This window comes from Solanum tuberosum, unplaced genomic scaffold, assembly GCF_000226075.1.
Source record: "Solanum tuberosum cultivar DM 1-3 516 R44 unplaced genomic scaffold, SolTub_3.0 scf00004, whole genome shotgun sequence".
Taxonomy (NCBI): Eukaryota; Viridiplantae; Streptophyta; class Magnoliopsida; order Solanales; family Solanaceae; genus Solanum; species Solanum tuberosum.
The window spans coordinates 2017246-2044255 of NW_006238930.1; the positions used below are offsets into that span (position 1 = coordinate 2017246).

Sequence of the window (27010 nt, forward strand, 5' to 3'; positions counted from 1 at the left end):
ACCTAGCTCCTTCAAGAAATCAAATAGCTGCGCAGATCAAGTGGTATGAAAAGGGAAATCATCTGGCAACTTCTCTCAGTAGTGTCATTTTAATTATGAATCAGCCTGATGTTGGTCCCAGGAAGCAGATGTCAAAGTAATGTCAAATGTGCTTTGAATAGTTTGTTATCAAGGAAACTTGTATAACTCAAAAGAATCTACAAAGGATAGGTTTTCAACTAGTCAACAAATGATTTTTGTGCATAAAACAATAGTAATCTATTGCAGAAGCCACATGATAAGTTCCACAGCAAACCATCCCATTCCCTGAAAATGAATGTTGTCAAGTTCTTCACAAAATACTAGAATATCTCAAACTTTGACCATTATTTCCCCCCTCTCAAAGCAGTCCCATTTATAGTTGCATATACAACTACTAGGAGTTGGACAATAGCCCCCATTCAGTTTCTGGAAAGGAACAAGATAAGCATTTAAACTGAAAATAATTTTAAGTTCTCCAAAAAAGAGAAGAGAAGAAAAGAAGGCCAACAGGAAGAAAGGAAAGTTTAGTTATGCATGGTGAAGCTCCATTCATAGTGGTTGCATTATAATAGAACTTGAAGCAGACAAAAAGGTAAATAAGGAACTCTTTCATTTCACCTCCAACTTATTCTACCATGCGATTTTCACACAGTGACTCTAGTATGTGTGTCTCGCTTTCTCAAATACAAATATATACATCAACTAAGAAACTTAATACCCAGAAAGATCAACTAGAAAACAAAACACACCGGCCTCACTCACACAAAAAGGAGGGAACTAACAGCAAGATTGACCTATTCTAATTTTGTAAAAAACTTAACCTTCAGTCTACATCTAGACTTTCACTGGACTACAGTATGAATAACTGGTCTAACGGAAATGCCAGTGGCAGACAACTGTGAAGCATAATCAGCTGAATAACTCCTGTCTTGCCACCACCATTTATAACATTTACAAAGCTTATCAACACACCTGCTTATGAGCTCTCATTGAAATTTAACGACCTGGACATTGCTGCTGGATTGACTTGTAATAAAGTAGAGTTTTCTGAAACACAACTCCTCTCATCATTCTTTGGCAGAAAGGCATTGAGAAGACCTCCACCAACTGAATCAACAACCTCATGTTTTATTCCTAATATTGCCCAGATAGGACTCTTTGCAGCTTCTCCTGGATCATCAATTCGCAATGTTTTAGGAAACCACAGACGCCTCCCAGGATCACTCTCTTTTCGTTGCTCTTCCTCAGTGCCTTCCGATTTCAGCACATTCTCATCCCTTGAATGTTTCCCCGAAGTTGGAGAATCAGGAGCAGGAGTTAGAGGCATTTGGTTGTGGGATGCAGTGGGTGGGAACATCCAAGGGACATTCCAAGAACCTGGTATTGTACAACCCCAATAAGTGGTTGCAGGGAAGAACGGCATAGGAATGCCAGGAAGGGAGTAACCCGGTGGAGGTACTGCATTTCTACAGTGCACAGAACTCCATATATATGGCCAAGGAGCTTCAGTAAAGCAAGGTAAATGAGTTGGAAAGCTGTTGTAGTTCTTCCTTGGAGTGTCAGGTAATCCATTATCATTATCCTTTGAACTTACAGCAGTAACCGAAGATCCATCGGAATGATCATCTCCATTATCTCCAGCTTGAATTCGAAGCTCTTTATATTTTTGGAACCCATTCCCAGAACAATTCTGCATAGTTTTATCAGCAACGTTCAAAACTGAAACCATCGACTCAGATAGGGGGTTTTCAGTATCAAATGTCAGAATAGTTCCATTGAACTTGAGGGGAGGTTGATGGGTTTCATTAGAAAAATTTGTTCTTGCATTTGATAGTGCTTCAGAGACGGATATGTGACTGTAATGCAAAACCGAGTTCTTGTGTTTCCGACGACCAGCACCTACAGGCACATTTCTCATAGTCCCACCAGCAGTCCAATATCTCTGACAATTCTTGCAGAAGTGTCTAGGCTGGCTGGCATTGTAATTGTTGAAGTAACAAAATTTTGTTTCCATGCTATTACAGCGAGGGCATGGAAGTGTCTTGTCTGGTTTTTTCAGGTTTCTCTCCTGTGAGTTGCTTGTTTCACTGTGTTCCTCTTCACTTTTTGACGTTTTGGCTGTTGAAGATTCATAATAATCAGGTGACTCCTTTATAATATCACATCTCTGCTGAATTGGATTCTGATCCTGTAAATCCTCAGTAGTCAAATGTTCATTGCCGTCAATACAATCATCACACTGACGCTGTATGTAGAGAGAAAAATCAAGTTAGTTTCTTAAATTCATTCAAGTAACGGATAACATATGGGAGTTGCAGAGTCAAGAAGTGTTTAACAAGATTTCACTAGATCCTGATATCTACACTGAGTACTGAGCTTCCCTGTCACTGAAGCATGTGACTAGCTAGTTCCTAGATAGAATGTTGAGGTCAAAGATAAAAAGGAAGACATAAAAGTCATATACACCCTCCGATACAATTTATACAATTTGTTCGATTGGTTTTGACTTGACATGATATTTAAGAAAGTAAAGAAGACTTTTGACTCTTGTGCTGTTAAGCTAAAGATATGTAGAATGTACCAAAATGGTATTTAATCTTATGGTCTTAAAATGAGTAAAGTTAGAATTAATGAGTTACCAACAAGAGAAATAGACATTCTTCTTTAAACGGACTAAAAAGGAAATTAGTACAAACAAACTGAAACGGAGGGAGCGTCATTTAGAAGTTAGTGAAGGAGGACAGAGGATTTAAATACCTGACAACTTAAGTATCTTTTGGAGTGTTCATCATAGCAAGAACGCTAAATAGAGTAGTTAAGAAAGATTTGAACATTCATCTCACATAGAAAGCAATATCTTTTACATAATATCATATTATATCAATTATAGGAATTAACAAAAGACAACAACAGTTTGTATCCTTTAATTCTTTCACGTCCCACAATAATTGACATGTTCAAAAGTAGATAAATTTGATGTATAAAAATCTGAAGCGATAAACAAAGCAAAGCTGTTGCTTGAGCTATGCAAGCCCCGCTTGTCAAATACAGGTTAAATAAAACTAGTTTAAGCATAAGGAAAACTCCTCCTATGTGCAAAGCATAATTTATCCCAAGCTGGAAAGAGGAGGAGACTTGTGGTAAGCCAACGTCAGTGTAGAAATAGTCAAATTACAATCTAGAAAGAACCTCTTGGATACACAAGATTTATACTGCCAATCCTAGCTAGATTGAGATTGAGTCATAGTTGAATGGAAACACAAGAAATTACAACTCTATTGAATTCAAGAAATGGCAACTTCAGTATTTAATAACAAGGGAACCCACAACCGCTACCCTTTGGTTGCACAGGGTGTATATTTTTTTCACTACAAAATAGCTAACAATCTAAGAAAATTGAACAACAAAAGAAAAACTTAAGTGTTCAGACAAAGAAAGGAACACCAAAATAGAAAATTTCAGTAAGCATAACCTAATAGCCAAAAGAGGTAAAAATTCCCACCAAGAAGGAAAAAAGAACAAAAATATAACCAATACGGATCCCTTCCATTTCAGTATAATCTAACAAAAAAAAAATCCAAAACCTCAACAATATGGTCCAAAAGGAAAGTCAACAACCAATCTCAAAATGACTTCAAAACAATAATAAAGTCATTATATACAAGAAGAAGCATTTATTATCATACCTTGAGCTCTTGCTCGACTTCTCCAGCTGAGAAACTATTATCTCCGGTATCCTCCGGCGCCGGAGCCGGAAAATCGGGTAACTGAATAGTCCAACCAAAGAGCTTAATGGCAGGATCCTTAATAGCAATTGCTTCAGACATTGACAAGTCCCAAAGATAAAAAGTTCAGTATAATAGCAGAGAACAGAAAGAAAGAGGAACAGATAAAATGAGATGAAATTTTGGGATTATTGGCACTTTATTCATTCACCAGAGGCAGAGAGAGAGAGAGATCTGACACCCACTAACACTTTCTTTGTTATGGGACTTTGGGTCTGGTTTTAGGCTTGGTTGGTTTTTTGGTTTACCAAAACAGGTGTTTTCTCATTTTCTCCTCTACTTCCTTGTTATATACTTAATAAAAAAATTATGTAATTTTTTGATATTTTTAAGATTTAAATTCATCTATTTGCTTAGATTAAAATGAAATATAGCAATCAAACATATACGGTATAATTCAACGAGTGAGTTTTAGAAAGAGTAAGATGTATACCAACTTTTGATAAATAGAGAGGTTTATGTCTAATAAATCTTTATCTCAAACAAGTGTAATCAAAATAAAATTTGAAAGAAAAATAAGATAAAAAAATCAATTGAAGAAATGAAAATTGATGAAGGAATACTTTGTGAATACTAATTAATTACTAAAGAAGGAGAAACGAGGAGGAGATTAATCTCCTCGTTCCTAATCGTATGTCTTTTAATTTTCGCACACATTTATTTGAGCATTCTCATTTTTACTGTTTTCATTTTTTAAATTTCGTGCGTAACTCAAAATTAGAATAGATCAAAATACATGTTCGTGACAAATTTACGTGAGTTCAACAATATTTTCTTAAATTACATATAATTATTATAATTTCACTTGAAACGCAAGTATTGAACAAACTTGTGGATATTAGGTATAGAAAAAGGTTAGAGTGAGAGGTGTTATGCCAGGTGAGCAAGAAAAAGCTATAGTTAATTTAGAGCCATAAGTTGTATGTGGCTATAGATCTCTTCACTTTCTCTTTCTTGATTCTCTAAATAACACTTTTTAATCCGACTCAGCACTACCTTTTTCTTTTTTCCTTCACTAGTAGCTGGGCACTAGCCGCCCACCCCTTTCAAAAAGATCCGCCTTTTTGCCATTTCTTCTTTCTTTTTGGGACTTCTTCCGTTTCCACGTGTATTCTTGTCCATTACTCTATTCGTTCTTTTTAGTTGTTATTTATATTTTTTTTTAAATAATTATCAATTGAGAGAGAATCAATTATCTTTTTCTAACTTTGTTCTTTTGACATTAATTATTTTAGAACAAGGGCACATACTTTCTCCGTCCTTAATTACTTATCCACTTTTAAATTAATATATTTATTATAAAAAAAAATTGACATAGTGAGTTACCATTTTACCCCTATTATTATGAAATGGATGAATTAAAATTTTAAGATTTTCAAGAAGATCTTTCTTTTTCAAAATTAATTAATTGAGGGTATAAGAGGACAATTTTTTTTTTGTCATTTCTTGATTTGTCAAAGAGTAACTTTCACAATTGATTTGAATTAATAGTTTGCTATTTCATACAATTTTCCCTTTGTCAAAATAGACAAGTAAAAAAAAAAATTGGATAAATAATTAGGGACAAATAAAGTATATAATAAAGATTAAAAAATTAATAAGGATATATTGATCAAACATCGCTCATTATTAAATTTCTCTTAAAGATTATGTCAAACTTTTAGTATGACAACTAAAAAAAACGGAGAAAGTAATTAAAGTCTCACTCTATTTTAACATTCCGTTTTAACTGTTATGTATTATGTTATTATATTATTTTAATAAATATAATATTTGTTAAATTTTATATTTTATGTCGTTACATAGGTATTAATATTGGGTAGAATAAAAAAATATTAGGTAGTTATAATTTATTTTATAGTTGGAAATAATTTAGTTCAAAAAATATATTTTATTTTAATTTACTAATTAACGATTGTTTATAGCCATAGAGATATCATTAAATATTTGAAAAATTGACCCAACCGGATATGATGGACGCTACAAAACGTGCTTTCGCAGCCAACTTTAAATTTAAAAAAACTTTATTTTAATCATACTATCCCTTCACGTGGGACCAAACTCGAGAAAATCTAGAATATAGACAATAATTAATTTAATGTTGATGATAAGATAAGAGTTGACAAGGTTATTGCATTATTACATAAAAACAATACCAAATCTTGTATAAAATTCCTTAACCTCTTTTAATTATAAAATATCTTCAATCTAATCTCTTGTGTTGCATGAAGAATCATAAAAGCACCCTTGCTTTTCTTATCTCTTTTTGCATGATTACATTAAAATAGTATTCTATTAAATACTCAAAAGAAAATTAGCACACATATATAATAAAATAACGTATCTTGAGATTGTAGATCATATTGTACCTAATACTAATACATATGCAAATGTAATTCATATCAAACTGGTATATACGTGTATTACTCGGGATTCATTCCACGTACTGTCATTTAATCCATATATTTTAATTAATCCATATGATGTATAGATAGCCCACACAATATAATGTTTCCTAAATAATATAACTAGAAGGGATGATTTGATTCTAGCAATTGGACATACATAAACCATAATTTCTAATTAAGTGTAATTTTAACAACTACACATTTTTGCATAGGAGAATGAATACATATATATAAGTGTGTGTGTGTGAGAGAGAGAGAGAGAGATTCATTATTTCATTATCTTATTTATTAGATTTATTTAATTTCTTAAAAAAAACAAAGAAGTAAAAGTAAGTTACTGATCTTCCGAAAGTTTAGTATTCTTAAGTTATGTGACCATGTGATTTTAGTGTAGAAAGTAGAAAGAGAGCATTACTCTTCCACTCGTAAGTCGTAACTACTTTGCATAACATTCGAGTACAAATCTCTTAAACCCTATTTTAGAGAATCCTAAAGTAGTTGTGACACTTAAATACTCTTTGTGTATATATAATAATAATCAGAGCAGAGAAATTAGAATAATTACACAGCAAATCCGATATTGAAGAATTTTAAAAACTTGATCATAAGTCGTTCATTCAGAAAATTCCCGCTAGACAGGTATTTTTTTTCGATATTATATATGTTTAATTTTAATCAGTTTTGTCAAAAAGAATTTATATACCAGTGTAATTTAGCAACCCTATGATCGCCCCTGTTCATGCATGTCTGATTTCAATAGCTTCCACATTTTTGTGCATATCAGCTTGGAGTATCTGAATTAATCATTGGTAAGTAAGTGTCATAAGGCTACTTATGACAATTTATTGATGATTCATCTTGCAATTTGTTAAACGAGTCTTATGAATTGTGTTTAAACAAATGAAGTACGTAATAACTCATGGTTCCAACTTCCAATGCTTAGTCGAACGTGCATATATATATATACGTCGATCTCTTAAGCTTATCTCCTGATGATATTAGTCTTACGAATTGAATTTTATTTTCATTTGCACTCTGAACCTAGCTATTTCAATTGCTGAGTCTTGTGATTTATAAGAGACATGTTTCAGTAATGCCAAAGAAAATGGCTCATTTGTTGTGAGTTTAAAGTCTTACTCATGTCTTGACTAGGGATCGGAGAAGAACTAATTGAGTCATAATATATGGGGCTCGATGATCTCGTAGATTTGGAAAACATACCGATTGAACAAGTTTTTGAGAATTTGAAATGTAACAAGGAGGGTCTTACTTATACTGATGTGGAAGAGAGGTTGTCCATCTATGGACACAACAAGCTGGAGGAGAAGACGGAGAGTAAATTCTTGAATTTTTTGAGATATTCATGGAACCCTCTCTCACGGACTATGGTAGCTGCTGCTATCATGGCAATTGTTCTCGCAAATGGAGGAGGAAGGCCTCCAGATTGGCAGCTTTTTTTGGGTATCGTTACATTTCTAATTGTAACTAACTCATCATACACTTTTGTTGCGGTTAAACTAACTAGCGACATAGCAGCTCGGGTCCAATTTTTACACAAGTTCTGCAGAGTTCTTCGACATGGACGATGGTGTGAAGTAGACAGTTCTAACCTCGTCCCAGGGGATATAATCCATATAAAAATGGGAGACATAGTTCCTGCAGATGTTCGTATCCTCAATTTCTTTACTACTGATCCAGTCGTGAAAATTGACCTGTCTGATCTGACGGGTGAATCTCTTCCTGTAACAAAATCACGTATTGGAGATTGTGCTTACTCTGGTTCAACATGTCAAAAAGGAGAAATTATAGCAGTCGTTATCGCTATTGGAGTTCGTACCAGATATAGGAATGCGGCAGCTCCCCACGTTGTTAAAAGTTCCAACCAAGTGGAATGTTTTCGACGTGTTTCCAAAGGTATTGGAAACTTCTGCATCCATTTTGTTGCTGTGGTAATGATGGTGGAGATCATTGTCATGTACTGTATCCAACACCGTGCATACCGTTCTGGTATCGACAATCTTCTCGTGCTCCTCATTGGTGGAATTCCAATTGGCATGCCACTCACTCTTTTACTCATAATGAGACATGGCACTGTTACTAGTTCTCATTATGTTATAAAAAGGATGACAACTATAATTGATATGGCTTGTATGGACGTGCTTTGTAGTGACATGACGGGGACCCTAACACTTGGCATGCTTGATGTTCAAAGAGACCTTATTGAGGTTTTTGCCAACGACATCAATAAAGATACCGTTGCTCTGATGGCAGCTCGAGCCTGTAATTCAGAGGAATGTGCTAGACGGGCTGGAATAAGCTTACGCCTTCGTTGCTGTCCAACTGAAAAACAAATATCACATACTTATTCAGATGGCAAAGGAAAAAAGCACAGGGTCAGCATCGGTAAACCAGAACATATCCTAAATCATTATGCTCATAACAAGTCAGATATCGAACATAGAGTTCATTCTGTGATTAACATGTTTGCTGAGAAGGGTTTGAAGTCAATGGCAGTGGCATACCAGGAATTTCCGTCAGATATAGAACATAGAGTACATTCTGCGATGGACATATTTGCTGAGAAGGTTTTGCACTCAATTGCTGAGCAGGCCAACCCGTCAGATATAGAACAATCAGTTCACTCTGTGATTGACATGTTTGCTGAGAAGGTCTTGCACTCAATCACTCTAGCATTCCAGGAAATTCCGTCAGATATAAAACATACTGTTCGTTCTATGATTGACGTGTTCTCTGAGAAGGTCTTGCACTCAATCGCCGAGGCATACCAGGAAGTTCCACACGGATCAAAGGAGAAATCTGGGAGTCCATGGCAACTCATCGGTCTTCTGCCTTTTGTTGATCCGCCAAGAGAGGATTGTGCAAGCTCAATCAGGGAATTGTTGAACCACGGAGTGAATGTTAAAATGATTACAAGGGATCATATGGTAATTGGAAAAGAAATTGGGCGTCGCCTGGGAATGGGGACTAATATGTATCCTTCATCTGCTCTGTTGGGACATAATGATAAATCAATTGCTGCTGATAATGATCTATCGATTGATGAAATCATAGAGAATGCTGATGGTTTTGTTAGCTGTGCCCTTCCTGAGCAAAAATATGAGATAATAAAGCACTTGCAATCTCGGAAACATGTATGTGGAATGATTGGTGGTGGTGTCGATGATATTCCTGCTTTAAAGAAGGCTGATATCCGGATAGCTCCTTATGGAGTCACTGAAGCGGCTCAAAATGCTGCTGACATTGTCCTTATGGAATCTGGTCTGAAATACTTGTGTGAAGCTGTTTTGACCAGTCGATCAATCACTGTAAGGATGAAAAGCTGCATGGTACATGCTGTTTCAATTGCAATCCATAACGTGCTTGGTTTTATGCTCTTGGCTCTGGTCTGGAAGTTCGATTTTCCACCCTTTAAGATGCTCATTATTGCGCTAGCCAATTGCTTTATCAATGTGATAGCATCACAGAACAGGGTCAAATCATCTCCTCTGCCTGTTAATTGGAGCCTGTCCGAGATTTTGACTACTGGAATTGTCCTTGGTAGCTATTTGGCAATGTCAACGGTAATATTCTTCTGGGCAGTATATGAAACAAACTTCTTTTCACTCGACAAGACATATATGAAGTTTGTATTAGCAGTTCTCCTTCAAGTTAGCAGCAGCAATTATGCGCTAATATTCGTCACGAGGACTGGGAAATTGTTGCCTGGTTGTGATAGTCTCCTATTTATTTGGGTGTCTTATCAACTTCTTTTCACCATGCTTGCTGTGTCTGGAGATCAGAGCATTTGCTGGAGTTGTGCAGGAAAAATCTGGCTATACAACATAGTATTCTACGTTCCTCTTTATTGCATCAAGTTCTTCAATCAGCGCTCGCGCAAAGGATTTTTGAAAAGCATATTGTGATTGCTGGTATGTTTAATTTATATCATATAAGCTGATTTTTTAGATTAAGTTTGTTTGTTGCATTACTTTGTTTTCTGCAAGTATTTGTTTTTTGGTCATAACCAGTTATAATGGTAAACTTCCAAACTTGATCTATTTTGGCATTTACATGGTTCATGTTATTTGAAAAATACCAATTATGATTTTGCAATATGTTTTTATGTTGAATTTAACTGTATAATTTATTCCAAGTGTAGCTCTGGCAATTTGTTCCTCAAGAAAGGAAGAATGGTCTCAATTTCTGAACTGCAGTAGGTTTCTAATATTCTTGTAAGATCAAATCAAACTAACGTATGACATAAGAGTGACTACTTTATTGGGTCATTTCATAACGTTTTCGTTTAACTTCCAACATTTAGCAAGTCATAAAGTGGAACAATGACACCCACAAATATCAAAGGATAGACTATTGAGCGCCACTAAAATCATTGCCAAATTTTGATGGTCTCACTTTTAGTCTAAGGTCCCATTTGGATTGGCTTAAAAAAAGTTATTTTTAAGTCAAAAGTAAAAAAGTCAAATTGAAATGACTTTTAAATCAAAAAATAAAAAATAGGAAGAAATCTACTTTTGGTTTTTGACTTATTTTAAGTCATTTTAAACTTATTTTAAGTCATTTTTGACCTTGTCAAACACTTCTCAACTTATTCTAAGTTATTTTTTATATTTGCCAAACACTTCCATAAGTAAAAAAAACTAACTTAAAAGTAGGTTTGACAAACTTTTAAGCCAATCCAAACACCCTCTAAGACTAACTTGTACAACAACCCAATTTGCCATGGATTTTAGTTTGAAAATTTTATGTCCAATTTCGTCGTGCGTATAAACCAACTAGCCTCTAATTTCAACTTTGAATTCCTTGTTTGTCACGTCGAGACTTTGTGTTAGACTTTAGACAAGTAATACTACTCACACTAGTCAAAGTATATGACAATGACGCCACCTCCTTGTACTTTCAAGACGCGTTGACCATCAACAACATACTTTTCAATTGCTTGCCTACTGTCGCCCAAAATACCTTACTTTATTTTAGAGATATACTATACATGTTTTTTTTTTTTTACGTAGTAGCAGAGTCAAAATTTCCACCAAAAAAATTCAAAATATGAAAGATACACACACTAAAAAGTTCAAAAATCCAACATCTACTATATATATATAAAATAATCTAATCATGTATAAACATATCAAGTTACGAATAGCTAGGAGTGAAATGAAAATTGTCTAACCTTTATTTTTAGGGAAAATTGTGTAGAATAGCAAACATTTAAACGATATTAAATGCTATAGCTATTGTTTTGGAAAATTGTGATTCACAGTCACTGTTTCGTTAGATCTTGCTATTTGTTTAATTTGTATAATTAACCCAGAATTGTGTAATTTGATTCCTGATCGTATAAATCCTTATTTTGTATATACTTACCCTAGGTATTTGTATACGATTTATGAAAAATTCACAATAAATTACCATGTTTGTATATCGGCAAGCGAAATATACAAACGGAGTTCTAGAAAATTTCTAAATGTATAAGTACATAATTTATATATACTTATCTTATTTGTATATTTCCAAGCGAAAATATACAAATAGCCCGAAATATACAAATCGGGGCTTCCATAGCAAATAAAACTATAGCTACAAAGTGCAATTATCATAACTATAACTATAAAACGTTATTCCTTATAGGGCAAACTACATAAATTCCACTAGTTTAGGTCCTAATTATGAAGATTTCCGATAGTTTCAAATATTACTTCTTCTATCATATTTCGTTCTTAGGATACATCAGTGTGAATCCGCGAGATACATGTATTTGCCGAATTTTAAAATAGAGATACATATTTTATTTATTTAAATTAATTGGTTGTAACTAATTTTCTTAATTAGAGGAGTGATTGAGAATTTTCAAAATACGTGGACAATTAATTCTGAAAATTTAAATTAATTAAATCTATTAATATAAGGTAGAAATCAATTAGTGTTTCTATGTTTAATTAGTTTAATTTTATAATTCTTTGAAATAATAAATTCATTAATATTATTATTAAAAGACAAAATCATGTATATCTTGGTCATGTAATTTGATTAATTTCATTTTAATACTCTTAAAAATAATAAATTCATTAATTTGATGTATCTATTATCAATATATGATGTATCCAACAAATTAAACACTAGATTCATGAGTATCATACAAGTACATTCATATGTATCATACAAGTATCTAGTACTAATTTTATGTAGTTTGTTATATGTATCTATTTATATGATCTAATATTATTTCATCTATCTTTTATATGTATAATTTGATGTATCATTTATCAAGTATCAATTTCATACTTTATATTCAAAAACATGTATCTCAGTTACATAGTAAGCATATACATCTAATTATGTGTATCTAAATATGGAATGTAATTGAAACGCATGAATTTAGAAACAAATCACGACTGTAGAGTATTTGTTGTATAATTAATAAAAAAAGGAAAAAAAATTGAAAATTCTTCCTTTTTTTTTTTAGTATCTAATTTTATTTTCTCATAGATACATTAACTCTTAACTAGATACATGTACATAATACCCTTCGTATATCTCTTCTCTTCAACAGAGACCAATGCCACCTCCATTGCACGTCTCCTCGCCTTCATGAAATCATCGTCTCCGACAAAAGCTTCACCAAACTAGCAGGAAATCTTTTGTTCTTCGTTGCGCTCTTCTCCTAGGTACACTGAGGAATTGAAACTTGATGATGTTGTACATACTATCCATTATTATTGTAGTCAGTAATATTTTCCCCTTGGTTTAGTGTGTTTCTATACGTTCCTATTCTTTTCTTGAAAAAGGATGTAATTCTAAGCCCATCAATTTTGACTCATTGGTTAACATGAGGATTAAGGGAAGAGGAAGAGTTTGAGTTTTACCCTAACTCATATTCTTGGATAGGAAGATATTTGTTTTTAATTAAAACACTAATTTTGGAGTTTAAACGTAAAGATAATTAATTAATCCTAGTTTTAAGGGATATGGATATTGATTGTATCTTCAATAATATATGATATAAAATATTAAAAGTGGTAATATATGTAATTGTTTAAAAATAGAGATAAAATTAATATATATAATAGTGATGTATGTCTAATAAATTAATTTATTCTTTATATTTATTGTGTTTGCTTATTTCTAACTAAAATTACTCTTTTTTAACGGTGGGATTGAGTCGGGGTCATTTGATCAGTCATATGGCCCATTTAGGTAGTTTATAGACTTGTAGCCCATTAGAACCAGAAAAAGAAAAGAAAAACTTAAATTTGGAGTGTATGAAGTCCACCATTTCATGTGAAGGAATTTAAACACACATCAAATCTCCTTGTCGTCTCTGCTTCCTTTTCTACACTCTTGATTGATGGCCGGCCAAAATTTCAATTTACACCAGATCTCCATAAACTGATTCTCAGCTATTAGTCTTCTTCCTTCTAGATTACTTCAATCTTCCAACTTTATCTGATATAAATTCCCAATTGACTATCCATCAATATTCCAATCTCTTTTTCAATTTGGGAAAATTGGCCGATCTGATCTTCATTAAAGACTGAGTCTTTTATATTCCTAGATACAATCTTGAAATCTTTAACCCAAATGGTCTGTTTACATACCTCAATTCCTCCAATAGACCCAAAATTAGCCAGGGCAAAATCCAAGATTTCAGCTGCCCATTTTTCGAAATTGAGGCAAATCAATCGGTTGGACAAGAAAAGAAACATGCCGTCAAGTGATTGTGAACAGTCTCACTCTGCTATCATTGATGTAGTGATTTTGATTGCCGTGATTGGTGCTTCTGGGGTTTTGTTGTATCCTTACATAAATCTTGTGGTGCATATACTGATTGAATTTTTCGAAGAAGTTTCTGATGTGGTGAAAGAGGAATTTTTGCGGGCTCCGATGGTGTTTATCTGTCTAGGGCTTAGCATTTTTTTTGCTGTAATTGCTCTTTTGGCAGTGACAGTTTGTACAACAGGGAGAGGATGTGGGAGACCAGGTTGTCGTCGGCTTAAGAAAGCTGCTGAATTTGATATACAGTTAGAGACAGAAGACAGTCTTAAGAAGTCAAATTTGATTCCAAAAACTGGAGGAGTTAAAAAGGGGATATTCAAGTTACCTAGAGATTACCATCAAGAATTGGAAGGTGAACTTAAAAGAATGGCTCCGCCTAATGGTAGAGCGGTTCTTGTGTATCGAGGCAGATGTGGTTGCTCTATAGGTACAATGGAAATTCCTGGACCAAGGAAGACTGGAAAGTTTAAGAAATAATTTTAGGAAGCATATTTTGGATGCTGTAATAATCAGATGATGCCTTTGACTGGTAATCTTCTCTGAAAAGAACTAGACCCTTTTATAAGCTTATATATATATGAGTATAAATTATTACAAAGAACAGGAACGCTTATTATAATGTAACAGGGGAATCTGCCATTTCCGCTACCATAATAGTGTAGTCCATCGATCCCCGTTCCTGTAAATTAGTTAAGTACTATTTGGGCCACAGAAGATGTGTTTTGTGCAATAGCTACATAAACACAGTTTGACCTTGTTGATTGAGAATCTTATCTATGGCTATTGCTGTTTTACTGGTATGTGTGTCCCCATAGCTAATTCTCGCTGACCACGTCTTATAGGATCAGTTTATTTATGGTTTTAGTGTTCTCTTTCTGGAGTACTTTATATCTCTTCTTGCAAACTTATGTTAGTTGTTTATTTTCTGTTGCTATTTGCTTTAGTTTGATGACTACATTCTGCCAATTAGGTTTAAAGGAATAGTCAGAAGTTCAACAATCATACTTCAATGTGTAGTACTTTCTCGAGCTGTATAAAAAAAAATCATATCAGATGATCATGTATTGAAGTTGCTTGAATTGCCTATGTCCCTCAACTGCTACAGTTGGGAATGAAAACATTATCTATGTACATAATTGATGTTCTGAGCCATTGGAAACAGCCTCTCGACTCTATAAAAATAGGGTAAGGTCTGCGTACATCCTACCCTCCCCATACCCCATTTGTGGGATTGCACCGGGTATGTAGTTGTTATTGTGATACATAATTGATGTTCTCGTAATGGAAGTTCTGCTCAATTGTTTAGACTTTTTTTCAGTTTGTTGTGCAACTGATGTCCTAAACTGCTTAATCTGCTCAACTGGGGTAGACTCTGAGTCTTTTAGCTGATTGTCAATGTGCTTTTGTGCTACTTAAACTATGTCATTGAACACACAAATCTTTGAGTTACAAGAATGGGCAGTGTTCGTCCTTGTGTGCCTTATATGATTCTTCGTTTGGTATATTACTACTACTGTCATAGTACTAGTATGTTTTTCTTCTTATGTCGCTTACTTTCTTGATGTTTTTGCCTGTGGGTTCAAGTCCCCCAAAAAACAAAAAGTACCTCTGATTGAGCCTTACAACAAGTCTTTTAAACAATTTAGATGACATTTGTGAAAGACCTCTTTGTTGGTGTGTTAAAGGCCTAAGTTGAATGTTTTTATATTGATACAAAACAAAGTTTAATAACTTTACGAGATAAATTATTAAACTTGAGTGATCTTTTGAGATATTAACTCTGTTTTATTATTATGTGGGCAGGCAAGAACATTTGTATGTAGTCAGTTGATTGTCTGGTTAAATTTCTACTATGTGACTAAACCAGAGTGGTAGATGTAAGCAGTTGATTGTCTAGTAAAAATTCCGCGTAAACTTGGAAAAGACGACTCTATTAAGAAAAATCATTTAAGTACTATTTTTTGGTAAACAAGAAAAAATCTTTACCATCTCTTTTGAGAGATTATTATTCATCAATCCACTCTCGTATTAACTAGATAGCATATAAAGTAAACCAAAATAAACAGAATAAAAAACACAACCTAAGATGCTCTCAATGTATATATCTGTTTGTTCTTCATCCAACTCATTAATACTACTACCAACACGTCTAATACTCTCTCTCAGAGTCGGTGTTCTCCCGGCCGTCACGACAGCCGCAGGCATCTTGTACCTGCAAACAGGACAGGAACCATGTATCTCCAACCACTGGTTAATACAATTTGAATGATAACGATGTTTACATGGCATCTCTTTAGCTTTTTCCCCAACTTGAAACTCCGACAAGCAAATTGCACATTCACTTTCCTCTTCTATAATTTTAACAATTGGCAGTGCTTCTACTGAAGCCTGTGCCGCTGGTGGTGAAGGCCCGGCTTCATACTGGATGTATGAACTCCTGCGCGCCATCAGAGTGAGATCCCGAAACAACGTTGGCATGGTAAATTGAAGTACTTGGTATAGGATGGATGGGTGTATATAAAGTGTATATTCTCGAACCTAGTTCTAGTTGGATTTGGAATAATATACTTTTAACAGCACTAATTATAAACCAATATTTAGTAAGGGCATCTAATGGAGGGGTGTATATATAGTGTATATTCTCGAACCTAGTCCTAGTTGGATTGGGTGGGAATAATATACTTTTAACAGCACTAATTATAAACCAATATTTAGTAAGGGTGTCTAATGGAGGGGTGTATATATAGTGTATATTCTCGAACCTAGTCCTAGTTGGATTGGGAATAATATACTTTTAACAGCACTAATTATAAACCAATATTTAGTAAGGGTGTCTAATGGAGGGGTGTATATATAGTGTATATTCTCGAACCTAGTCCTAGTTGGATTGGGTGGGAATAATATACTTTTAACAGCACTAATTATAAACCAATATTTAGTAAGGGTGTCTAATGGAGGGGTGTATATATAGTGTATATTCTCGAACCTAGTCCTAGTTGGATTGGGGAATAATATACTTTTAACAGCACTAATTATAAACCAATATTTAGTAAGGGTGTCTAATGGAGGGGTGTATATATAGTGTATATTCTCGAACCTAGTCCTAGTTGGATTGGGTGGAATAATATACTTTAACAGCACTAATTATAAACCAATATTTAGTAAGGGTGTCTAATGGAGGGGTGTATATATAGTGTATATTCTCGAACCTAGTCCTAGTTGGATTGGGAATAAATATACTTTTAACAGCACTAATTATAAACCAATATTTAGTATTAAGGGTGTATATTCGTAAACCTAGTCCTAGGTGGATTCGGAATAATATACTTTTAATAGCACTAATTGAAAACCGACATTAGAAAGGGTGTCTAATGGTTTAGTTTGGTTAATTGGTTATTCAAAGATTTTATATCATATTAATTCTGCGGTTATTTTATTGTCTATAGTTAAAATTTGATTTTTCAAAATCTTGGTTTTTATTGGATATTTTTTTCAGTGCGATTAATTTTCTGTAATGTGATTTTAAAATATCATTTAATAATAGGGGGCATAGTAACTAGGTTGTTGTTTATTATGTAAAATAATAACTAGTTTCAATGCACTACTAGTTTTAATATACACATATAGGTTAATTATATAAAAAATATTATAGTGTTACAAAATTAAGAATTTCCAATGTCACAGACTTGATAATTTTGAAAGGTTAAAGCCAAAAAAAATGAAAGAATATTAATTAAAGCTGAAATTTAGAATTTTATTTATTAACTCTAAATTAAATAATTACTTTAAATTTTATTTATGAAAAGAAAAGGAAGTCAAAATCAAATATTAATCTAATTGGCTACTAATTTATTTTCCCCTTAGATTTTGAAGTTCTAGGTTTCTAATTAAGAATTATTTTGATAAGTATAGTATTAGTTTTGAACTATTTCAAAAAATAAAATTATAAACTATCATCTAGAAAGTAATTAATTATTTTTATACAAATAAATGATTAAATTATCAATTTATTCTTCTTAATGAGCCCTTTTAAAAATGAAAAAGAAAAAAAGCATAAGGTCAGCAGCCGCAGACATTCGAATGTGCACCTTGACTAGTCCTAAGCACCTCGCAACGCCGGGCCACATCATCTCGTTGTTTTAATGGTATTCAAAGTGTATAATTTACTCATTTAGAATATCATTATACATAAATTAATTTTTAATAAAATTGTTTGTGTGATTATCTCTAATCTACTATAGCTTTGTTCCTGATTGTCACAATGTATAAATTGTATACAAGATTAGTTGTTTGATCAATTTTTTTTATTTATATTTGATTTTAGGTGGTTTGTCGCATAAAAATATTAGTGCTTTATAATTGTCTAAATATAAAGACATGACTTATTTAGTACTCTGATTTTTCATCTAGGAAAAAAAGTTTCAAGGCTTGAATGTGTTTCTCTACATTCACTCCTATTTTGGAGTTTATTTTTGTTAGATTTCAATTAATCATAATAAATTTTATTTTCCATATATCATAAAAAGGCTAGAAGATTTATTTTTTCTAATATCATTATTATGTGACACTTCAAAATTGGTGCTGATAGAGAAGTATCAATCGCTGCTAGTGTAAGTATTAGTGGTTATATTAGTAAAACATTGTGTATATGTTTTTACTTCTTTTTGAAAAAATTACTGTATTGTTTGCATTTCTAAAATTGTATAAATGTATAGAAATAACTTTTGATCTACTCAGTTTTTCTGCTTATTATAAAATGGTATAAATAGTTTCATTCCGATTAAACTGAAAATTTTTAGCTCCCTTACACTTCTAATTTTAACATATAGCAAAATTAAAACTTTGGCCATCATATATTAAGTTCTTCTATAATTGTACGAAGTGCGAGTAATTTCTCTCATCTAATACAATAATAACACACTTATATTGACATGAACTTTTTGCAATTTAGACGGCTAAATTATTGACTAAAATAGACAACTTATGAAAGAATTGGAAGTCTTATATATGGTTCACGGCATCTTATACCTACAAATTGGACAAGATGCATGTATCTCTAACCATCTGTTAATACAATTTGAATGATAGCGATGTTTACATGGCATTTCTTTAGCTTTTTCCTTGACTTGAAATTCTACCAAACAAATAGCACATTCGCTCATCTGTACGATTTCAACATCTGGCAATTTTTCTATTGAAGCCTTTGTCGCTGGTGGTGGTACGGTACTAGTCGTCCTGATTATTGGCTCCCAATTCGTAGTCCTAGGCTCTGCCGTCGGAACAACTTCTCTCATGTTTTGTTGTTGCGGGATCCGCGATCGCTCATGCTGCTCCGCCTGATAGAGTGCGTCGCTCAGCGCGTGGAATCGCGCCATAGCTGCCGGTGGTGGCTGTGGCTGTGGCTGTGGCCGTGGCCGCGGCTGCTCACGGAAAGATCTTCTTCTCGTATTCATAGTATATTTGATGAATTAATTCCCGGACGACAAATTATAGTATGTATATATTCTTCAACCTAGTTTTAGTTGGATTTAGAATAACACAATTCAATTACCGAAATCCTAATTCCTAAACCAGAAGGTAATAGGATAGAAACTCTGTGTTGTTCGTTTAGTAGTTTAGTTTGTTAATTAGTTATCTCAATTTTTATTTTACTGGTAAAAATTTGATTCATCTAATTGGTAGTTTAATTTCCCACTTTGTAATCCTCTTTTCAATTTCCCTTGCCCTTATTTATAATTTTAAAAATTTACTCCACCTAATTTAACTTAACACAAAATTTAAGAATATAAAAAATAAAAATAAAAACTTTCTAATATATCATTTGGTCATGAATTAAAGTTAGTTAAACGTATCAAAATGTATAACATTAAATATGTCACGTGAAATATTGAAATTAAATTGTTACAATTAAATAAAAAAGGACTTAAATATTTCGAAGTTAGATTCTCTTAAATCTTAATGCACAAAAGTGTGCAACCAATAATAGAGTCGAAAGTAATTTGCTAAACTAAAACACTAGGCAAATAAAATATGAAAAAAATTGGAAGTCAGAAGCGATTAGTGTCAAAATTTCTTGGTTAATCCAAGTCAAAATTGTCCACTAATTCTGGCCTCTCTTATACATGCAAAATGCACAGCATTCCCATATCTCTAATCACATGTTAATACAATTGGAATGATAGCGATGCTTACATGGCATCTCTTTAGCTTTATCCCCTTCTTGAAACTCCAACAAGCAAATCACACACTCACTTTCCTCTTCTATAATTTCAACAATTGGCAGGGGAAGACACCACTCAGCACCCGCTCCGTGGGGTGGGTTTCAATGCCTAACAAAAAGGGGAGAGAGGGAGACCACTGATTCTGTTGGCTCTAAAAACTGAGTGACGAGAATCTGTCTTTACTTAAACCTACGAAAGTTCCCCTTAAGCTGATCACTCTGGTCACTCAGATCTTGCGCCTTTATCGAAATCTATGTGGCAGTTAAAAATCCCTCCTTTTCAATATATTCGAAATTTTGCGGTAATGGTGAGAATGCAAGTATTAAATAAACAAATAACCACATTGAAGAGTCCATTACTATCAATCTTGTTTGAATTTGATACCTACAAAATCAAATAAGGTGGTTATGGTTGTGGCATGTTATAAGTAACGACATGGTCTATAGTTACAAATACGTATGAAGAAGACAGGCCCTTTATGTGTGTGTATAAATAGTGTCATGAAGAACCTAGGGTTGATATTCAATAACAATGATTCTCATTTTTATAATGTTGGTATCCCGGTCAGTAGTAAGGGTGTACAAAACCGAAAATTGAGTCAAATAAAAAAAAAACCAATTAATGGTTTGGTTTGGTATTAGAAAAAAACCCGATTATACTTGGGTTGGTTTGGTTTTAACTAAAAAATGTCAACTCGAGACTAAATCAATCCGAAATTATATATATAATTTTTAAAATTTATTTTATAAATAAAAGTATTTACTTTGATAAAATTTCTAAATATTACTTTATACGTTTTCATAATTTTTATCTTTTAACATATTTTTTCAAGTTTTTTGAGACTTAAAATTTTGAATGGTTCAATAAATGTTATAGTCCATAGATATTAGTAACTCTAATAAAGCTTAATTCAAAATCAAATCAATACTATATTGCTAACAAAATAAATTAATTCAACACTAAGAATGACAATAATGTTGAATATTTGTTCTTTAGTTTTACATTGGTTTAGACATTTAAAATACATAATCTAATTTTAATTTTTCTTTAATGTTTAATCATATAACTAATACTTACTATTAGACTTATTTTACTATAATTTAGTACTTTTAAATTACGTTCATTTTCATTATGACTTTGCAATATTTATTTTATATGATAATTTCTTTATTATTTTTTATTGAATATTTTAGTGTCAGCACTCATCTCATATTTTGTGTTATTTTCTTAAAAAACACCTTAGATAGTTGTATTTTGGTTGAACTAAAAATATATTTAGAGCACAAGTTAATTATATGTTTGTATGCATACTTTACCGGAAAAATCCAAAAATCTGGAAAAAAAAATTCCAAGGTTTATTAGTTTGGTTTGATTTAAAATTTTAAAAATTCAACACATGGTTTGGTTTGGTATCTGAAAAATTCGAACCAGCTCGAGGTTGGAAAACCCGAAAAAAAACCCGAATTTTATTAATTTAATTTGGTTTATATATTTAAAAAATTTACACAAATAATTTAATTTGATATTTGAAAAACTCAAACTAATCCGATCATGTACACCTCTACCGATCAGCTTGTGTACACCTCTTGAAACCTAATGATTACTAACCTCTTTATTAGCCAACATCCTTCGTGGAAGTTTTTTAGCTCACTTGTTTCCACTTTTTTTTTTGCAACACTAATGTCCTAAGCTGCGCAGCACTTCAACTTTATACATACAACAGCTTAATTAATCCTCTTGACTATATCTTCCACTTATAGTATCGTGTTTTTCTTGTTGGGTTTAGGATCTTTTTTTCCCTTTCCTATGTGGATAAATAAAAGTCTTATTAGGATCAGTCAATTTTAGCCCATAACCCAAATATTATGTGGCATATATAAGGCTTATTTGGTCTTATTTTCAGAAACACAAGAGAGATTCGTTTTAGAGATGGAGAGAAAAAGAGAAAAATCCCGTTTTTTGCTTCTGGAAATTTTCTGCTCAAGCAATCCGCTTCAGACAGAGTTTGCTGCTTCGTTAATCGTTGGATCGTGCTCAAATTTGAACTGGGAGTTTTTAGCATCTGATTCTTGCAATTCAACGGTGAAGATCGAATTTGGAAATCTGTAGCTTCTGATTTTGTGGCATGAACAGTAGCGCGTTTTTGGGGAGCTTTTGGTCCTGTGATTTTTTACTCTTCACATCGAAGGGTTTTTCACGTAAATCGTTGTGTCTTGTGTGATTGGCTTATTCTTATTTTGTTGCTTTAGTTTGGTTGATATACTTGTTGTTCATTCTTCATATTGTTTGATTTGGTTTGTCTTCTCTTGGTTCAAATTGAAAGGGAAAGTTTAGATTTGAATATTATTCTACTGTTATCCTGTTTGGCATTCTTGTTAGTGCGTTGCCTTTCCCAACATTTTTCCTATGTTGTTTTCTTGTGTTTTTGCATGTGGGTTTAATTTCCAAATAGATACACTGATTTAGCCTTAAATTGATATTTAAGGCCCAAGAAGCTATTTTACTTGGTTAATAGTGTGCTTAATTTGCAGTTAAATTTGGTCAAATTTCTACAAAAACGTGACTAAGACTAGAATGATGAAGGTCGGCGAGTTGATTGTCTTGTGAAAAATTCATGTAAACTTGAAAAAGAGAACTCTATTAAGAAGCAATAGTGTCAAAATTTGTTGGTTAATACAAGTATAAGTTGTCAATTAATTCTGGCCTCTGGCTCCTTCTACAAGGTCGACAGACGGCATCTTATACCTACAAACTGGACAGGATCCCCGTATCTCTAACCAGCTCTTAATACATTTGGAATGATATCGATGCTTACATGGCGTCTCTTTTGCTTTTTCCCCAACTTGAAATTCCACCAAACAAATTGAACATTCACTCATTTGTTCTTCTTGTACGATTTCAACATCTGGCAATTCTTGTGGTGGTGAAGGCCGGCTTTGCTCTATCCTACGTCTCATCAGGAGTAGGATCTGCTCCAAAACTTCTCTGCCTATCCGGACCTGCTCCAAAACTTCTCTACTTATCAGGTTCGAGCGGTTTTCCTGCCGGGTTCTAGATCTCCGCCGCCGCTCTAGGAATGGATCCGGAAAACTCCTCTCGAATCCATGAAACTTGATGAATCAATTGTCGGGATCGAAATTCTTAATTGTCCATAGGCTGGGCCGGTTGGGTATATATACATAGTATTCTCAAACCTAACTTTGGTTGGATTTGGAATACTATACCTTCAATTCACTAACCGAGTAATTATAAACCAACCTGTAACAGGAAATAAATTTTAAACACACAGAATACATGCACTAAAGCCGAAGTAAAACATTGTGTTGTTTTTATGGTACGTTTTTGGTTCCTATTCAAGGTTGAGTATTCATATGAAACCCATTAACTTTGATTTGCTCTCTATCAATAATTTATTCATTAATTAAATTTTAATAATATCCATTTTCAACTTATTAACTTTTACATGTTACTATTTAAATAAATAATTTGTATTCATTAAAAATAATTATACTCAATCATAAGAACTAGATAATTAGTGATATATAAGTTAGTTTGTATATGCATAGTTTAATATTTTTACAATTTTGTAATAATTGGTTCCTTTTAGTATAAAAATAAGTATTCAAAACACTCTCAAACTTGATATGAATTATTAATTTATTCCTCCAATTATTGATAGTCTTGAAAATATATATTTATTTAATTAAGTAATTTAAAAACACTCCTCTTGTACCACATGTCATCTACCCATGTATATGTGGATTATTTTTTTCCTAATGTGGGGTACACATAATATATATATTAAAAACAAATATTAAAGAATTAAATGCTAAAGTTTAGTAAAGAAGATCTTTTTTAAAAAATATTTTTTTTTCTTATTCCACCCCACCCCCTACCGAGGGTACCTAAATAAAAGGATTACTTTTAAAATAAAATTAAAAAAATTCTTACCCTATCCACACATCCCTACCCCCCTTCCCAAAAAAAAAGTTTAAAAGATTTTTTTTTGGGGTTGAGTGGGTAGTGAGGTGGGGGTTGGGCACTGGATAAGGGGTGAGGTGGGGGTACAACCTTAAAATAATTATATAAATATTTTTAAAATGTATCTTTTATTATATATACTAGAAAAAAATGGCCCGTGTCAGCACGGGCCCAACATTATTAAAAACTAGCACGGGCTCCGATGTCTAGTATATATATATACTAGAAAAAAATGCACGGGCCCAACATTATAAAAATTTAAATACAAAATATTAAGATAAAGTTCTGCATAAGTTATTTTTATAAATTCTATATATTATTGTTATTCAAATTAAATTTTTAAATCTCAATTATCTAAAAATATAATGTAGTATTTTTTTTCTTCTTTTTTTCTATCTAAAAATATAATATAGTAGAGGAAGATGTTTTTCAATCACGAGAAATTCTCTCCGAAGCGTAAGGAGTCTATAACCTTTTTCATTTTTATTATTTATATTAATCATAATTTGATTTTAAATATCATATTTATCATTCAAAAAGCCTATAAAACTATCTCCGATCCACTTTTATTTTACTCTCTATTCTCTATATTTGGAAAGTATAATAGAAATAGTAGAGGAAGATGTTTTTCAATCACGAGAAATTCTGTCCGAAGCGTAAGGAGTCTATTACCTTTTATATTTAATCATAATTTGATTTTAAATATCATATTTATCAATCAAAAAACCTATAAAACTAACTCCGATCCACTTTTATTTTACTCTCTATTCTCTATATTTGGAGAATAAAATAGAAAATTCGCTCTCCAATCATTCTCTAATTTACTTTCTATTCTTCATCTATAGAGAAGTTTGGATAATTACTATCCATACCCTCTATTTTAATTTTGATTATTTTATTATTATTTCTACTATGTAATATTTGTAATTAACATATTATAAATCATATAAGACCATTAGTTAATCTTTAATATTAGTAATTTCCTTAATATAATATAACCCCTCAATAAATATATATATATACTATTTTCAATCTGAATTAATAATATTTCATTCTTGAATTTTTTTTATTTAGGATCAATTCGAATTTCATGGACATTTCATAAATAAAATGGCTCAAAAGTATTCTATGGCAAAAGTTGAGGGAGCACAGACTGGCCACAAGTCCACATGTCTTATGTAGCTGTGTTACGGGTGTAGTTCTATGGGTCCCACCATATTCAATGATAGTTCATTTGAATGGCATCATATGTAATTTAGTAGAACGATAGGCCTTCTATGTAGTTGTTGATGTGGTCTAAAATTTTAATATAAGACCATTTATTAAATTTTTAATAATTGTAACTTTTTTAATGTAATATAACACTTCAGAATTTTTTTTTTAATATATACATTTTCAATCTGAATTAATAATACTTCATTTAAAAAAATAAATATTTAGAACCAATTCCAAACTCATCAATGGACATTTCATAAATAAGAATGGTAAAGTGTTTTTTATTAGAAAAATAAATAAGGCAAAAGTTGAGGGAACACTGACTGACACAACTCCACAACTGTAGTTCAATGGGTCCCAATCACATTTAATGATATTTCAGTGGATGGCATCCATTGTAATTTAACAGAAAATGATGGGTTTTTTATGGACCTGTTGATGTGGTCTAAAGAATAAAGCAGAAAATACAATTCCTCTAAAGCAAATTGATGTAGGAAAATACTATTATACCCTTAAGCTTTCTTCTAATGTCAGCAAGCTGACATGTTGAAACTCCTGAAACTCTCTCTTCTAATATATAGAAATATCTATGTGTACGCCAAATTAACATAAAATTCTACATATATGCTTATATGGATGACATGTGGCATACAAAGAGTGTTTTTAAATTCACTTAATTAAGTAAATGCGTGTTTTTAAGGTTGTCAATAATGGAAAAACTGTATGAAATAACAAACTATTAATTCAAATTAAATGTTATAGCCATAGTTTGTTTTAATTGTAATTCGCAGCAAACATCCCATTTTTTTGTCATCTGATACGATATACAATTAGTCATTTTATACATTTTGGTATAAAATGTGTTTGTGTTTGTGTTTGTATTAAGCGAGAGAAAAGTATATATACAAATACAAATACAGATCTTATTATACAAATTACAATGTATAAATAAATTTATACAAAACTGAACAATTGGTATAAAATTGGATGTTTCTAGCGAATTATACAAATCAAAAGCTCCATAGCAAACATAAAATTTGTTATGGAGCACAATATTGCAAACTATAGCTATAACATACAAATATGATTTTTATATTTGTTATATGTGAAAGTTGCTCGTCAATAATTGGGGGACTAAATAATAATTCACGTCAAGTTTAACACTGTTTTCAATATCTATTTCTTTAGTTTTTTGTTAAAAAAAAATAATCAACACATCAACCGCTTATTTCTAACATTTTAATCCATGCATCTACTTATTTATTCATCAATTCTTATAAGAGACAAGTGTCAAAAACACACATAAATTATCTTCTTCTTTTTTAGTTTCATACCTAAACTATTGAGAGTGTGAGTTTCATACCTAAACTATCACTTTTTAGTTTGAGAAACACACATCGGTGGTGTGTGTTATACACTATCTCTTTTATTTGAAAAAAACATTGACAAATGACATTCCACATGGATAAAATATTCCACGTTGACAAAAATTAAATAATAAACTATTTATATTAATTAAAAATAAAGTATTACTATCCATAAAATTTAAATTATTTTTCTTACCCCACTCCACCACCTCCTCCAC

At 32.2% G+C, this 27010-nt stretch overlaps 4 protein-coding genes and 1 pseudogene across 4 annotated transcripts; 2 read left to right on the forward strand and 3 right to left on the reverse strand.

Annotated features, from left to right (window-relative positions):
- Positions 1–565: 565 nt before the first annotated feature.
- On the reverse strand, positions 566–4079 carry LOC102582118 (cyclic dof factor 2-like). Its single transcript, XM_006338382.2, has 2 exons — positions 3708–4079; positions 566–2266 (listed from the first exon to the last, which is right to left on the reverse strand). Exons 1-2 carry the CDS (start codon positions 3846–3848, stop codon positions 998–1000), a joined length of 1410 nt encoding a protein of 469 aa, XP_006338444.1. The 5' UTR covers positions 3849–4079; the 3' UTR covers positions 566–997.
- Positions 4080–4678: 599 nt separating this feature from the next.
- Positions 4679–10137, forward strand: LOC102603776 (plasma membrane ATPase 1-like; annotated as a pseudogene).
- Positions 10138–13455: 3318 nt separating this feature from the next.
- LOC102582439 (uncharacterized protein At5g19025) lies at positions 13456–14808 on the forward strand. Its single transcript, XM_006338383.2, has one exon. The coding sequence runs from the start codon at positions 13814–13816 to the stop codon at positions 14483–14485; it is 672 nt and encodes a 223-aa protein (XP_006338445.1). The 5' UTR covers positions 13456–13813; the 3' UTR covers positions 14486–14808.
- Positions 14809–16036: 1228 nt separating this feature from the next.
- LOC102604113 (E3 ubiquitin-protein ligase RNF181-like) lies at positions 16037–16567 on the reverse strand. Its single transcript, XM_006338717.2, has one exon. The coding sequence runs from the start codon at positions 16484–16486 to the stop codon at positions 16037–16039; it is 450 nt and encodes a 149-aa protein (XP_006338779.1). The 5' UTR covers positions 16487–16567.
- A 2445-nt stretch (positions 16568–19012) lies between these two features.
- On the reverse strand, positions 19013–19696 carry LOC107060349 (RING finger protein 44-like). Its single transcript, XM_015308185.1, has one exon. The coding sequence runs from the start codon at positions 19459–19461 to the stop codon at positions 19021–19023; it is 441 nt and encodes a 146-aa protein (XP_015163671.1). The 5' UTR covers positions 19462–19696; the 3' UTR covers positions 19013–19020.
- Between the last annotated feature and the right edge of the window lie 7314 nt (positions 19697–27010).